We start from the raw sequence: 17,422 nt of genomic DNA on the forward strand, positions 1-17,422 counted from the left end.
GCCGACCAATGCCTTGTGAGTGGATTTGGTAGATGGAAACTGAAAGAAGCCTGTCGTATATATATATGTGTATGTGTGCGTGTATGTTTGTGTGTCTGTGTTTGTGTGTCTGTGTTTGTCCCCCTAGCATTGCTTGACAACCGATGCTGGTGTGTTTACGTCCCCGTCACTTATCGGTTCGGCAAAAGAGACCGATAGAATAGCCTTGGGCCGACCAATGCCTTGTGAATGGATTTGGTAGACGGAAACTGAAAGAAGCCTGTCGTATATATATATATGTGTATGTGTGCGTGTATGTTTGTGTGTCTGTGTTTGTCCCCCTAGCATTGCTTGACAACCGATGCTGGTGTGTTTACGTCCCTGTCACTTAGCGGTTCGGCAAAAGAGACCGATAGAATAAGTACTGGGCTTACAAAGAATAAGTCCCGTGGTCGATTTGCTCAACTAAACGTGGTGCTCCAGCATGGCCACAGTGAAATGACTGAAACAAGTAAAAGAGTAAAGAGTATAAAGTTTAATTAGTAAAGTATTTCATCATCATCATCATCATCTATTTTTCATGCAGGCATGGGTTGGATGGCTTGATTGGGGCCTGGAGAGCCAGCGGCTGCACCAGGCTCCATCACGTAAGCAAAACAGTGAGAATCTCTGATAAAGTAGACATTTAGCCTAAACACATTCCCGTATATTTGAGACAACTGTGCTGGTACGGCCATGTGATGCATATAGACAAGGACAGCCATGTAAAGAAGTACTGATCTTTAACCTGTGGAGGAAACCTGTGGATAAGGTAGACCCAGGAAGACGTGGGATGAGGTGGTGAAATGTGATCTTCAAATGTTGGGCCTTACAACATAAATACTTAGCAGTATTTCATCTGCCATTACGTTCAAATTCCGCCAAGGTTGACTTTGCCCTTCATTCTTTCAAGGTCGATAAAATAAGTACCAGTCAAGTACTGGGGTCGATGTAATCGACTTAACCCCTTTGTCTGTCCTTGTTTGTCCCCTCTATGTTTAGCCCCTTTGTGGGCAATAAAGAAATAAGTGACCAAGACCTTTGGTGATATCGCCTGACTGGCCCTCTTGCCGGTGGCACATAAAAGCACCCACTACACTCTCAGAGTGGTTGGCGTTAGGAAGGGCATCCAGCTGTAGAAATACTGCCAGATCAGACTGGAGCCTGGTGTAGCCATCTGGTTCGCCAGACCTCAGTCAAATCGTCCAACCCATGCTAGCATGGAAAGCGGATGTTAAACGATGATGATGATGATCGCACTTAAGAAGATTTGTCAAACCAAGTGAAATTGTAGTCATGGCTAATGCTGGTGTCACATAACTGGCACCTGTGCTGGTGGTACATAAAAAGCACCCTTCAAACGTTGGGCCTCACGTAAGTGACCGAGGCTACTGGTGGCATGCCATGTTTGAGAAGAATCATCAAGCCAAGCAAAAACATAGTCATGGTTGATGTTGGTGTCACGTAACAAGCACCCACGCTGGTGGCACATAAAAGCCACCCTTTGAACTTTGGGCCCCATGGAGGCGATGACAAGTGACCAGTCTTAAAGTAATTTTTGTTCCAAATATTAATCTAATCCTCATCATCATCATCATTTAATCTCCTTTTATTTTCCAAACTGGCATGGGCTGGACGGTTTGAGAAGTACAACAACCCAGAGGGCTCCACTAGGTTCTATAAGTGCTTTGGCACGATTTCCTGGACACCCTACCTAACACCAACGACTTTGCTACAGAGTGTCCTGGGTGCTTTCTATGTGGCACCAGCACCAATGATGTCACTAAGTACCTGCAAGATAAGACGCTTTAACTAAGCTGGGTATAGGCTGGAGGGAGAAGAATGTATTATAGAGGGAGAGCGAAGTGAGAGTCTTGCTGAAGAGGTGATACAAGACTTGCACACCTTGCACTTATTTCATTAAGTATTTCATTATTTTCAAAATTAACTGAAATAAAGGTTGTGTATTTCAATAGAGACATCGTAACAAAAGGGTTAGCTGTAACTTAAGCTTGCCCCTTAAGGTGCAGGGGTTCCACAAGCAACATAGCAAATTGCACAACTTTCAATGGAGAATAGCCATAAAATAGGGGAGATAACTGTGATTCGTCAATGTATTACAGCAGTGGTTCCCAACCTGGGGTCTGCAGACCCCTGGTGGTCCATAAAGGTAGTTCTGGAGGCACGGGAACTAAATTCAAAATTTCATACACACACACACACATATATAAGTGACCTCACATATGCTTGTGCCACCAAAAAGCACCAAGTCCACTCTGCTGAGTGGTTGGTATTAGGAAGGGCATCCAGCCGTAAAAATCCTGCCAAAACAGTCACAGAAGTCTGGTGCAGGGTTCTGCCTGACTGGCTTTTGTGGTACTGTCCCACCCATGCTAGCATGGAGGGCAGACGTTAAATGATGATGATGATATATATACATAAGGATAAGCATATTAAAAGGGATCCATGGGAAAACTCATTTGAATAAAAAGGGTTAGGAACCGCTGTTGAGAACAACCGCATTCCAGCCCTTTTGTTGCTTAGTTTCTATCAAACTGTCTAACCCATGCCAGCATGGAAAAACGGATGTTAACTGATGATGATGATGATGATGGCTGTCCCCTAAAGCCTAACACTCCCTTTGACATACCCAGGTGCCTCCTTGGGGATGGTACCACCCACAGAGAGAACCTCTGCTATATTGTTTACCACTGGTCTTTGAAAAAGGAGAGCAATCGGTCGTCCTGTCAATAGTAGCCCCACTTCCCCCAAATTATGACAAATGAAATATCAATGTCCACACATTCGTGCATACATACACACTCCATTGCTTCAATGCTATATTGCAACAGTTCTTAACCATTTTTTTTTCTTGCAGCACCCTTTTAATTAGTTGTTCTGCCCAGCACCCACCTAAGGGGTGAGTGAGGTGACATGACCTAAACTAACTTAAAATAGATAATAATTTAAAATTTTACAAAAAAAAAGGGGTATTGTATAAGCTTTTAACATTGAAATGATAAAAGAATGAACAAAGTTCCGGGGTCAGTCCCACTGCGTGACATCTTGGGCAAGTGTCTTCTGCTATAGCCCCAGACCGATCAATGCCTTGTAAGTGGATTTGGTAGACGGAAACTGAAAGAAGCCTGTCGTATATATGTATATATATATATATATATATATGTATGTGTGTGTGTTTGTGTGTCTGTGTTTGTCCCCCTAGCATTGCTTGACAACCAATGCTGGTGTGTTTACGTCTCCGTCACTTAGTGGTTCGGCAAAAGAGACCAATAGAATAAGTACTGGGCTTACAAAGAATAAGTCCCGGGGTCGATTTGCTTGACTAAAAACGGTGCTCCAGCATGGCCGCAGTCAAATGACTGAAACAAGTAAAAGAGTAAAGAGTAAAGTAAAAAGTTATAAATTTACTTTATACATTTGCAAGTTAATGGCTTCCTCGTACCTGACGAGATCTCATTTTGATTTTAATAACCATTACTAGTTTTATCGTGCAGAATATAATTACTATTATAGGTAAACTTTATTAGGCTAATTGTTACCCCCACCCCTCTCCCTCACCAAATACCTAATCACTAAGGCACACCTCTTCAGATAGAACAATGTTTCTTAACCTTTGTTTTTGTAGCAGCCCCTTGTAATGTAGCTGTTCTGCCTAGCGCCACCAAAGTGATAAGAAAGGTATCATGACCTAAACTGGCTTAGATGGTAATTTATAAATTTTACTCTGAAAATGGATTGTAGAAGCTTTTAACAGTGAAATGATAAAAACGTTAATTAAGACATGTTGTAAATTTACTAGTTTATACATTGTTGTTCCTTCTCAAGCCATGCCTGGCTCATAAGGGCCAGTTTCCTGGTTTCCTTGGCATATAGGTTCCCCACATGGACGGGACGCCGGACCGTCGCAGGTGAGCTGCAAGATGCAGGAGGAAAGAATGAGAGAAAATTGTGGCAAAAGAGTCAGCAGAAGTTTCGCCATTACCTTCTGCCGGAGCCGCGTGGACCTTAGGGGTTTTCGCTCATAAACACACATATCGCCCAGTCTGAGATTCGAACCCGCGATCCCTCGACCGCAAGTCCACTGTTCTAACCACTAGGCCATGTGCCTCCACAGTTTATACATTGTGAGTTAATGACCATTACTAGTTTTATCATGTAGAATATAATTATTACTATAGGTAAAATTTAATATGCCAATTATGTTACCACACTGTAGGAAGGGCATCCAGCCATAGAAACCCTGCCAAAACAGACAGGGAGCCTGAACAGCCCTTTTGTTGCTTAGTTTCTGTCAAACTGTCTGACCCATGCCAGCATGGAAAAACGGATGTTAACTGATGATGATGATGATGGCTGTCCCCTAAAGCCTAACACTCCCTTCGACATACCCAGGTGCCTCCTTGGGGATGGTACCACCCACAGGGAGAACCTCTGCTACATTGTTTACCATTGGTCTTTGAAAAAGGAGAGCAATCGGTCGTCCTGTCAATAGCAACCCCACTTCCCCCAAATTATGACAAATGAAATATCAATGTCCACACATTCGTGCATACATACACACTCCATTGTTTCAATGCCTTTTTCTTCAATGCTTTCTTCAGACAGATGAGTTTATTGGCACAGAGTTTCCTACAACCAGATGCTCTCCCAGTCGCCAACCCTCACTTGTTTTCAACTGAGCTAACGATTGTCCAGTCTGCTGAACAACTAACAACCAGGATAGGTTTTAAGCAAAGAAACAAACAATACACACACACACACACACACAAGCATTTATTACATACATACACACACACACACACACACCATGCAGAGTCCTAATCATATTTGTAGTCGTGGCTGATGCCAGTGCCGCCTGACTGGCACCCATGCCAGTGGCACATAAAAAGCACCCACTACACTCTCAGAGTGGTTAGCATTAGGAAGGGCATCCAGCTGTAGAAACTTTGCCAGATCAGCGTGGAGCCTGATGCGGCTTCCCAGCTTGCCAGTCCTCAGTCAAACCGTCAAACCCATGCCAGCATGGAAAGCGGACGTTAAACAACAACAATGAAATACACGAAGGGCTACTTTCAGTTTCTGTCTAGCAAAGCCACTCACGAGATTTCGGTCATCCTGAGGCTACAGTTAAAGACACTTGCCCAAGGTACCACACAGTGGAACTAAACTTGAAACCAAAAGATTAAAAACATAATGCAAAATAAAAACCAAAAAACAGTTTAAAATGTAAGCAAAGAACCGAGAATGGTTGGGATAGAAAATTCTTTGTAAAAAAACCAAAAACCTTACCGAAATACAGTAGTAACAGAACACATGACTACAACCAATCTGATGTGGGTTGTGAGGAACGAGATCACATATGGCACAATTGGTCAATTCTGCCATTGTCCGAGAGTCTGGAGAACTGGGTTGAGCTGGCGGCGGCTGAGGCAGAAGGTAGTATGTTAGGATACTTTTCATGCGACGGAAATTCACTAAGGGTAGAAGGAAGAATAAAAACTCCTGAAAAGACAAAGAGAAAAGAGAGATGGATGGATGGATTCCAATGTTATAGGTTGGACAATTTGGGCCGTAGTTTTGATACTACTTTATTATTTAATTCTCACTTGATGAAAACGTTCTTTCATAAATGGTCTAAAACAACAACATCATTGTCATCACTTAATGCCTGCTTTTCACTGAATCAGAGCTGATATTCTATGGCTGGGTGTCCTTCCTGACACCAATCCTCCCCTGTTTCCAAGCAAGGAATTATTGCCCTGTGACCAGATATGTTCTTGAAGAAGATTGGAAATGAATGACAATGCTTGTATGACAGTGGCACTCATTTACAACTACCATGACAAGGACACATTTACACACACAGACACACGACAGGCTTCTTTCAGTTTCCATCAACCAAATCCACTCACAAGACTTCAATTGATCTGAGGATATAGTAGAAAACACTTGTCCAAAGTGTCACGCGGTAGGACTGAACCCAGAACCATGTCACTGGGAAGCTTGCACCTGCAAACATACATTCACATATACATCCAAACATACACATACATACATCATCATCATCATCATCATCATCATCACCACTTGACATTGCCTCTGTGAGACCCCCACATTCAAAGATCATGCTTTACCACCTCATCCCATGTCTATGTGGGTCTAATTCTTCCACAGATTCTCTCCACAGTTAGAGATCAGCACTTCTTCACACAGCTGACCTCATTCATACACACCACATGAGCAAACCAGTGGAGTCATCTCTCTTGCACACCAAATCTGATGTCTCTTAAGCCCAGTTTTTCTCTCATGACGCTTACTTTGTCATACATGCACACTGATATTGTACATCCAGCAAAGCACACACACACACACACACACACATATATGCACATATATATATATATATATATATATATATATATATATATATATATATATATATATATATATATATATATATATATATATATATATATATATATATATATATATGCATATATATATGTGTGTGTGTGTGTATGTGCGCTTTGCTGGATGTACAATATCAGTGTGCATGTATATATATTCTCTCACACCATCTCCAATGAAGATATATATATATGTATGTATAAGATTCATCATCATTTAACATCCGTTGTCCATGCTGGCATGGGTTGGATGGTTTGACCAGAGCTGGCAAGCTGGAAAGCTGCACCAGGCTCCAATTGTCTGTTGTGGTATGGTTTCTACGGCTGAATGCTTTTCCTAATGCCAACCACTCCAAAAGTGTAATGGTTGCTTTTATGTGCCACTGGCACGGGTGCCATTTGGATGACACCAGTATCTGCCACGACTGCGATTTTGCTGGGCTTGATGGGTCTTCTTCTCAAGCACGACATAATGCCAAAGGTCTTGGTCATTGCCTCCGTGAGGCCCAACACTCGAAAGGAACTAAGACATTTTGCCTCCATGAGGTGCAGCAATTCAAAGGAACTCAGCCACCTTGCCTCCATGAGGCCCAACACTCAAAACGAACTCAGCCATTTTGCCTCCGTGAGACCCAATGCTCAAATAAAAATATATGTGTGAAAATGGAGATGAGTACAAACATTCCCATGTGAGAAGCTTAAAAATTGTAGAGTGATCCCGGTTTACGTAAAACCATTGGTAGCCACAAATAAAGAATATTTATCCATCAGTGTGGTGTTGAACATTCATTCTTACCATTCGATATTAACATGTGTACATAGATATATATCTGTACATATATATATATATATATATATATACACAAGATAAGGGCAAAAGAAAAATTCTAATGCCAAATATGCCAAAAAAAGACAAGACTTTTCAATAACCATTATAAATTATGCGCATAAATTATAATGGTTATTGAAAAGTTTTGTCTTTTTTTCGGCATAGTTGGCATTAGAATTTTTCTTTTGCCCTTATCTTGTAAATTATTAATAAATTTAACCTTTAAAGGAATTTTTTGATATGCTGGCCATTGATAAAATTTTTTTCCCGAAAAAAATTTTATCCTATATTATAATAAGAGATTAGTTATTATATCATCATCATCATCATCATATATATATATATATATATATGTATATGTGTGTGTGTGTGTGTATAGTGCATGTATGTGTAACACAATGAATGCGATTGTTAATACTCACTGAGAATCCATGCCATAATATCTCTCGTGTTAAATAATCAAAGGAGACCTGGAGAGAAAGGAAAACACATCAAGATTTACTCAAAGACATGGATAGACATACATCAGGATTTCCTCAAACCAATAAACCATTCCGTTTTTATTTTCTTCAAACATCTTGAATCTACAATCACATGATGCCAAGTGTACTATACTTTTCAAAAAAGGTAAGGTGTAATTTGAGTGAAGTTTGGCTGCTATTTCTTACCAGTCATGTGCTGCACTGGATTAACCATTACACAAAATAAGGACATGGTTAAGGCATCAAGAGAAGGGGAGAGGGCACCACAGAAATGGTAAATGGTCTACGGCACAAAATTACTTGAAACTTGCTAAAATAAAACATTATTGTGCATGCCTTTCCAAATGTATAAAGGGTCACAAATTGCTCAGCTAAGCATTCATTTTCTCCATTGAAGTACCCTATTTTAATGTGTATAAGGAACCCTTTTTTTGTCAGAAATTAGGTGAAAAAAATATGGGAGTTTCTTATACATGGATAGTATTATAATCTCTTACAAAACCTTTTCCCCAAATTTTAAGCCCCACAAAGAATTAGGGGGTTCCTTATATACAAGGGTTTCTTATACATGTTAAAATACGGTATATTAAAAATCCCATCAGAACACCTATGCAATGAGGCAGGTTGGATGCCTTATCTCTGTTAATTATAGAAGCAGATGTGTTTTGTAAGATTAATTCTGAGGATCTGATCAAAGACTTTGCAATTTTTCAAAAAAATAAGAGAAAACTTTTCAAATATAAATAAAATAGAAATATACAAAAAAAAACATTATTTTCCATTTTTCTGTTAGTTTTGTTTCATTTTGAAAAATAAGAATTTATTTTAAGGTTTATTATTGTTTATATTTCAAATTACACAAACAAGGGGACGCCAAAAAGTTCCTGGCTTTGGGTAAAAGAAAACACAGTAGGGTCAGTTAATTATGGTTTTATTCAACACATTCCCCTCTCAGATTCACACACTTATTGCAGTGGTCCTTTAGTGTTTTTCTAAGCCCTGTAAAAGAATTTGGAAGGCTGGACCCCAACCAGGCCTTTTGTGATACCTTTAAAGCCAGGAATTTTTCAGCACCCCTGCATATATATGGTGGCACCAAAATATTTTAAGAGCTTAAGGCCTCTGTGAGTTTTAACCAAGCCCTGGATCCATGTGATTGCAAAGCTAACTTCCTAACCACACAGCTGTATCAACATATATTTTCTATAATCTATTTTCACAAAAATACCTAAGTGTTAAACAATACCGTTCCTTTCTTCTTGAATGCTCAATGTAAACGTCCTGGTTGGCCAGAAAATGCCTGCATTTACAACAGTCTTGCAATTAACAAAAACATAGGAGAAAACTTCTCGAATTTAAATAAAGTGGAAGTATAGGCGCAGGAGTGGCTGTGTGGTAAGTAGCTTGCTTACCAACCACATGGTTCCGGGTTCAGTCCCACAGCGTGGCATCTTGGGCAAATATCCTCTACTATAGCCTCGGGCCGACCAACGAGGCTGGCAAACGGCCACAATCAGATGGTGCTTTTTATGTGCCACCAGCACGGAGGCCAGTCGGGGTGGCGCTGGCAACGGCCACGTTTGGATGGTTCTCTTACGTGCCATCGGCACTGGTATCACAGCTACAGTTTCCATTGATGTTGATCGATTTCAATTTTGATTTTCACTTGCCTCACCAGGTCTTCACAAGACCTGTTGAGGTATAAAACATGGTAATTAAAATAAAGGTGAAACATGAGTATTTCTTCTCACCTGTCGTATTAGTTGCTTTTGTGGATGGACGGAGCGAATCCCCAACACTCGCTCAGTGAGAGACGAATAACAACCCGATTGCAGAAAGAGGGCAAAGTTGATGAGGGCAGCGATTTTGAGGGATTTCTCACACCACTGGAGGTATTTGTTTATCTGAAGAGGAAGAGGAGGAGGAGGATTAGCAGCAGTTTGTGTGCACGTGTGTGTGTGTTCAGTAGTTTATGTGTGTGTATACAGTAGTTTATGTATGTGTGTGCATGTGTATACAGTAGTTTATGTATGTGTGTGTGTATGTGTACGTTTGTGTGTACAGTAGTTTATGTATGTGTGTGTGTACAGTAGTTTATGTATGTGTGTACTGTAGTTAATGCATGTGTGTGCATGTGTATACAGTAGTTTATGTGTGCGTGTATGCTCATGTACAGTAGCTTATGTATGCACATATGTGTATGTGTACAGTAGTTTATATATGCACGTATATTTGTGTTTATGTGTGTGTTTGTGTGTGTGGTGTGTGTGTGTGTGTTTGTGTGTGTTGTGTTTGTGTGTGTTGTGTGTGTGTGTGTGTGTGTGTGTGTGTGTGTGTGTGTGTGTGTGTGTTTGTGTGTGTGTGTTTGTGTGTGTGTGTGTTTGTGTGTGTGTGTGTGTGTGTGTGTGGTGTGTGTGTGTGTGGTGTGTGTGTGTGTTGTGTGTGTGTGTAATCCAATGGAAGAATGAAAGGAAAGCTGCGAGAACCTTTTCCTTAGTCTTGGACGTGGACAGACCCAAACTGTCGATGGTCAAGTTGAGCCGTTCTTTGAGCCAAGGAATGATGATCAGAATGAAGCCATGGAGCAGCTTCTGCTTCTTCGACATCCAAGGATTGGTTTTGTCTTTGGCCCTGGCGTTGGCATAGGTGAGTCGGAGGAGCTGCTGGCCGACCGAGGCGCCAGTCGCAAACACGGAGAACTGGTCAATGGAAAAATTCAAGACAAAAAAACTGGTGAAGACATTAGCACTAAAAAGGGGGCGGGGGCAGATGGGGGTAAGAGCGGTTTTGGAGATGGTTATGAGGATGATGGTGGTGGTGGTGGTGGTGGAGGGGGTTGTGTGGATGATGGTGGCGGATGGTGATGACGGTGGTAGAGGTGATGATAGGATGGCAGTGGTGATGATAGGATGGTAGTGGTGGTAGAGATGATAGTAGTGGTGGTGATGGTGGTGGCGGTGACGGCAGTGGTGGTAATGGTGGTAGTGGTGATGATGGTGCTGTTGGTATTGATGGCGGTGAGGGTGGTGATGGTGGTCATATGAATGATGATGGGAGGGGGTGATGGTGATGACGGTAGTTGTGGTAGGGTAAACAAGGATGATTTTGATGATGATGATAATGATGACACAGATAAGTATGGTGATGCTGATGGTGATGACAACACTAACTAATAATTATGACAGCTGATGGTGATGACAACGACAAGGATGACAATGATGATGATGATGATAACAATACAGATGGGTAATGACAATGATAATAATGATGAAAATGATGATGTTGATGATGATGACATCTGGGATGAGAATGATGACAATACTGATGACTGAGACCATAGTCACGGCCAATGCCAGCCTCAGGTCAGTGACACCCACGCCAGTGACACATAAAAAGCACCTGTTACACTCTCAGAGTGGTTGGCGTTAGGAAGGGCATCCAGCCATAGAAACCTTGCCAGATCAGATGAGCCTGGTACAGACCCCTCAGCTTACCAGCTCTGCTCAAACCATCCAACCCATGACAGCATGGAAAGTGGATGTTAAACATCGATGATGATGATGATGATGACCAATGTGGTGATGAAAATGCTGGTCATAATTCTGATGATGGCTAAGAATACGAAAAGTAAAAAAATACAATCAAGGGGAAACGAAAGCTCAAACTTACTCTCCATATCACAAACTTGAGTAAGGCTGTTATCTCTGGATCCAGTTTCGTTAACAAAGACAACTAAAAAAAGAAAAGGAGAAAAAATTGCAAAATTAAAAAGGGAAAACAAACGTAGGTGCAGGAGTGGCTGTGTGGTAAGTAGCTTGCTTACCAACCACATGGTTCCGGGTTCAGTCCCACTGCGTGGCATCTTGGGCAAGTGTCTTCTGCTATAGCCCCGGGCCGACCAAAGCCTTGTGAGTGGATTTGGTAGACAGAAACTGAAAAGAAGCCCGTCGTATATATGTATATATATGTGTATGCGCGTGTGTGTTTGTGTGTGTGTGTGTGTGTGTGTATGTTTGTGTGTCTGTGTTTGTCCCCCTAGCATTGCTTGACAACCGATGCTGGCGTGTTTACGTCCCTGTCACTTAGCAGTTCGGCAAAAGAGACAGATAGAATAAGTACTGGGCTTACAAAGAATAAGTCCCAGGGTCGATTTGTTTGACTAAAGGCGGTGCTCCAGCATGGCTGCAGTCAAATGACTGAAACAAGTAAAAGAGTAAACAGAGAGTAAAGAGTATGGCATGTGGAGATTTTTTTGGAAAATCACAGGAATTAGGTGCAGGCGTGGCTGCATGGTAACACGTTTGTTTCCCAACCACATGATTCCGGGTTCAGTCCCACTGTGTGGCACCTTGGACAAATGTCTTCTACTATATCCTTGGGCCAACCAAAGCCTTGTGAGCGGAGGTGGTAAATGGAAACTGAAAGAAACCCATCATACATATATATATATATATATATATATATACAAGTTCAGCAAAAATTTCAAGATAATACTATTCTATATATTTGGGGATGAGGAATTATGAACGGATAGGTGTCCTCGCCTTGTTTGTTTGTTCTCATCACCAACATACGTTAGGAATGGGAAGAGTGTACCCCATTAGTCAAATAAAGAGTTTGGTTCGAAATTTCCCGAAGACACCTGATGAAGGCCGGAGAGTAAATCAGCCGAAACTTTGTGGGAACAACAAACAAGATTTCAGGATGCCAAGAAAACCCAAGAAAATGCAACAAGGCAGCTGCTCCCTATCCCAAAACAAGGATTTCCAGGAATGGTTCCATGAATGGAGACAACGCTGGATAAAGTGTGTGGCTTCAGAAAGGGGTTACTTTGAAGGAGATTAAATCCCGAATTGCTGTGGGTTGTATTTTTCCTTTTATAGCACCAGACTTGATACTTTTTAATCATATTTTGTATATGTAAATTCTGGTGACCATTTACAGACAGACCGACTGAGTCGTTAGATAATTGTTTTGACCATAAATTCAGAGGACAAATAACTGACAATAAAGGATTTCACCAAGGTCTTCAACTAATAATGGGGGCCTTAAGTTTTTTTGGTCCTGAGCAAACAGACTAATGATAAAAGGTATTCCAGCCGTACCCACCCCATTTTTTGCTCTCTGTGCAGAGAGTGAGGACCGCATTACCTCATATGGTTTTTCTTGGAAGTTGAGGTGCGATTTGAGGCGATCTGCAGGTCAAGCGACAACCAAGAGACATACTCGTGATCTAGCCTCTATTTGCTCATTCACCCTTCAGGAAAAAGCGGCCAAATCTTCTTCAAATCACAAATTACTAAGTTCAAAATGAAGAGTCATACTGAAGATTGTAGTCTAGCAAAAACAAAAAAAGACGTCGGGGCAGGTTCTTTCATCAAATACCGGTTCGATCAGAACAGAACTGGGGACCAAACAACGAAATGGATTCAGACAAAATTGAGGGGGGGACAACTCCTAGTGGTTCCAGATTCAAGGGAGAGAATTAGGTTTTTTGTCTTGAAAACTTCAAATGTTTAATATATTATAATATATAATATATATATATATATATATATATATATATATATATATAATATATATATATATATATATATATGAGGTATACTTGCCATCTCAATATGGCTAACCACTAAGGTTGGGTGTTACTGTAGCTTGTAGCCCCAGGAGAACATCGTCTCCAGCTGGCCTAAATTAACATTTCTCAAGATGTGATGGAAGCCCCACGGGGCTTGGGTTAGTCGAGAATGGAGTGTAAGTTAGTAAAAAATGAGTAAAATTTGCAACAAAACCTTAATTAAAACCTCTTTTGAAAGTCACTTCTGTATGTATGCTTGTATGTATTTATATATGTGTGTATAGATTGCTTGAAGTGGTGCACAGATTTTATATATTAAGAGAAAGGCAAAAGAATTTTCTGTAAAACTCATATTTGAGGTGTCTCGATGACTGAGACGAAAGCGCTAATAAAGAATTACCCAAAATTCTGACTGCTTCCTTTTTCTTAAGAGGCGCAAGAGTGGCTATGTATTAATTAGCTTGCTTACCAACCACATGGGTCCAGGTTCAGTCCCACAGTGTGGCACCTTGGGCAAGTGTCTTCTACCATAGCCTCGGGCTGACCCAAAGCTGCTTTCTGAGTGGATTTGGTAGATGGAAACTGAAAGAAGCCTGTCATATATATATATATATACATACACATATATATATACATATATACATACATATACAGACATATATATGTACATATACATATATATATACATATACATTCTTATACATATATATATATATACACATATATATATACATACATACATACATATACATACATACATATACATTTATATACATACATACATACACACACACACACACACACACACACACACACAACACACACACACACATATAATTAGGAAGGGAAGCCAGTTGTAGAAACTCTGCCAGGTCAGATTGGAGCCTGGTGCAGCCATCTGGTTCACCAGGCCTCAGTCAAATCATCCAACCCATGCTGGCATGGAAAGCGGATGTTAAACGATGATGATGATGATGATAGATATATACATGTACATATAGAGTGGGCTATAGCAGCCCATGTATGACTGAAAGACTTTACCAGGTGGTGCTATTGAGTTAGACCTTGCCTGGACCTATAATGGCCGAAACCTATCAAAGTTATCAAAGTCTGTGTCTGTGTTTGTCCCCCCACCATTGCTTGACAACCGATGTTGGTGCGTTTACATTCCCTTAACCTAGCAGTTTGGCAAAAGGGACCAATAGAATATGTAGTAGACTAACAAAGTATAAGTTATGGGGTCGATTTGTTCAACTGAAGGCAGTGCTCCAGCATGGTCACAGTCAAATGGTTGGAACAAATAATAGTAAAAGAGTATATATATATACAGGAGTGGCTGTGTGGTAAGTAGCTTGCCTACCAACCACATGGTTCCGGGTTCAGTCCCACTGTGTGGCATCTTGGGCAAGTGTCTTCTGCTATAGCCCTGGGCCAACCAATGCCTTGTGAGTGGATTTGGTAGACGGAAACTGAAAGAAGCCCGTCGTATATATATATAATATATATATAATATATATATATATATATATATATATATGTATGTGTATGTGTGTGCTTGTGTGTCTTGTTTGTCCCCCTAGCATTGCTTGACAACCGATGCTGGTGTGTTTTACGTCCCCGTCACTTAGCGGTTCGGCAAAAGAGACCGATAGAATAAGTACTGGGCTTACAAAGAATAAGTCCGGGGTCGATTTGCTCGACTAAAGGCGGTGCTCCAGCATGGCCGCAGTCAATGACTGAAACAAGTAAAAGATATATCTTCCATATAAAAAAAATGCAATGTGTCTTGTAGGTCATGCTGGTAAAGGGAGACTAAAACAACAAATGAAGTGGGAGTGAGTGACAGTGAGAGATGCTAAATATAGGCGAAGTGTTGTCAGCTCTGAAGTTGCTGGTTTTTTAATGAAAATGAACTCCATTTTACTGTAAATTTTATTTATCTATTTCACACAGGCCGACATATCTTACAATAAAATGCAGTGTTTCACTTCCATGAAGCCGCTTGAAACAAAGGAAATGCAACCAGGGAGTGGAGTGATTCCAAGTAGGAATCTTAAATGTCGGAAAAGCAAGTATTTTGATAAAAAGTATAAAACTGTAAATCTTGTTGTTTTAAATAAACAGTTTCTTTTTTCTTTTTTGTCCTTTGGAAAAACACCTTCATTTATTCCAGAAATAATTCATAGAAAATAAAAAGAAACAGAAAAAAAGAGAAAGACAAGAAAGGAAAAGAGAGACCCCTTTTTCTTTTCTTTCTTTTTTCTTTACTCTTTTACTTGTTTCAGTCATTTGACTGCGGCCATGCTGGAGCACCGCCTTTAGTCGAGCAAATTGACCCCGGGACTTATTCTTTGTAAGCCAAGTACTTTTCTATCGGTCTCTTTTGCCGAACCGCTAAGTGACGGGGACGTAAACAACCGGCATCGGTTGTCAAGCAATGCTAGGGGGACAAACACAGACACACATACCAACATACACACACATACATATATATATATACTATATACGAAAGGCTTCTTTCAGTTTCTGTCTACCAAATCCATCACAAGGCTTTGGTCGGCCCGGGGCTATAGCAGAAAAAGACTTGCCAAGATGAACGCCAGTGGGAGAACCCGGAACCATGTGGTTGGTTAGCAAGCTACTTACCACACAGCACACTCCTGCGCCTTTTCTCGTCTCTTTTTTTTAGTTTTGCATTTTCTATAAATTATGCCTGGAATAAACAAAAATTTGGTAATAAAATACACTAAGGGATGATAGGAGTTCACTCACACACACACACACACACACACACACACACACACATGCATGCAACCAATGTAACTTCTGATGGTGTCAAATGACAGAGAATGAGGGTTAGAGAATAAAAATGTTATTGTGAGAGTTTGTATTTTTTTCCTTTTTTTTTTTCCTTTTCTATATTCACCTATTTTTTCAATAAATTTGCGCAGGAGTGGCTGTGTGGTAAGTAGCTTGTTTACCAACCACATGGTTCTGGGTTCAGTCCCACTGCGTGGCATCTTGGGCAAGCTTCTTCTACTATAGCCCCAGGCTGACCAAAGCCTTGTGAGTGGATTTGGTAAATGAAAACTGAAAGAAGCCCATCGTATATATGTATATATATATATGCATTTGTGTGGCTGTGTTTGTCCCCCTAGCATTGCTTGACCACCGATGCTGGTGTGTTTATATCCCTGTTACTACGGTCAAAAGAGACCGATAGAATAAGTACTGGGCTTACAAAAGAATAATCCTGGGGTCGAGTTGCTCGATTAAATGGTGGTGCTCCAGCATGGCCGCAGTCAAATGACTGAAACAAGTAAAAGAGTAAAGAGTAAGGGATGATGGGAGTTCACACACATACACACACACACACACACATGCACGCAACCAATGTAACTTCTGATGGTGTCAAATGACAGAGAATGAGGGTTAGAGAATAAAAATGTTATTGTGAGAGTTTGTATTTTTATAATTTTTTGCTTTTCCTTTTCTATATTCACCTATTTTTTTTCAATAAATTTGGTAATTGTTTATTAAAAAGAAACAAAATAAATTTAAAAAAAAAAGAACACTCTTTAACCCTTTAGTGTTCATATTATTCTGCCAAAATGAATCCTTTTTAATCCACATTGTTTTGAACTAATCATGCATTATCTTGTAGCTATGAGATTTTGATGAGGTAGCTGTTAATTTTTAAAACGATATTGTAGGGTTGGTGTGAGAGACCAGATCTGGCCAGTTTGACCATAAAACAGGCAGAATACTTTTGGCCGGATATGGCCGATTTAAATGCTAAAGGGTTAAAGGATCTACCACTGATTCAATGAAACGAGCAGACGACATTCAAGGAGGTCAAACAGCAGTCAACCCCAATATTAAAGCATGTTGCCGGTCAGTGTAGAAAAATATTGTTTCAAGCAGAATTAAGACCATCATCATCATCATCATGTAGTGTCTGTTGTCCATGCCGGCATGGGTTGGACGGTTTGTCCGGGGCTAGCATGCTGGAAGGCTGTACCAGACCCCAGTCTGATTTGGCATGGTGTTCTACGGCTGGATGCCCTTCCTAACACCAACCACTCTG

General features: G+C 40.6%; 1 protein-coding gene across 1 annotated transcript in view; it reads right to left on the reverse strand.

The window, feature by feature from the left end:
- LOC115224820 (peroxisome biogenesis factor 2) overlaps window positions 1-17,422 on the reverse strand; it is a 44,692-nt gene that overhangs the window by 382 nt on the left and 26,888 nt on the right. The window contains exons 3-7 of the mRNA XM_029795746.2: window positions 11,427-11,489; window positions 10,244-10,456; window positions 9,509-9,661; window positions 7,698-7,745; window positions 5,329-5,541 (exon numbers count right to left, since the gene is read on the reverse strand). Of these exons, the coding sequence (XP_029651606.1) occupies window positions 5,329-5,541; window positions 7,698-7,745; window positions 9,509-9,661; window positions 10,244-10,456; window positions 11,427-11,489 (690 nt within the window). The remainder of the gene's footprint in view (window positions 1-5,328; window positions 5,542-7,697; window positions 7,746-9,508; window positions 9,662-10,243; window positions 10,457-11,426; window positions 11,490-17,422) is intronic.

The sequence above is a fragment of the Octopus sinensis genome, linkage group LG26, assembly GCF_006345805.1.
Source record: "Octopus sinensis linkage group LG26, ASM634580v1, whole genome shotgun sequence".
Lineage (NCBI taxonomy): Eukaryota > Metazoa > Mollusca > Cephalopoda > Octopoda > Octopodidae > Octopus > Octopus sinensis.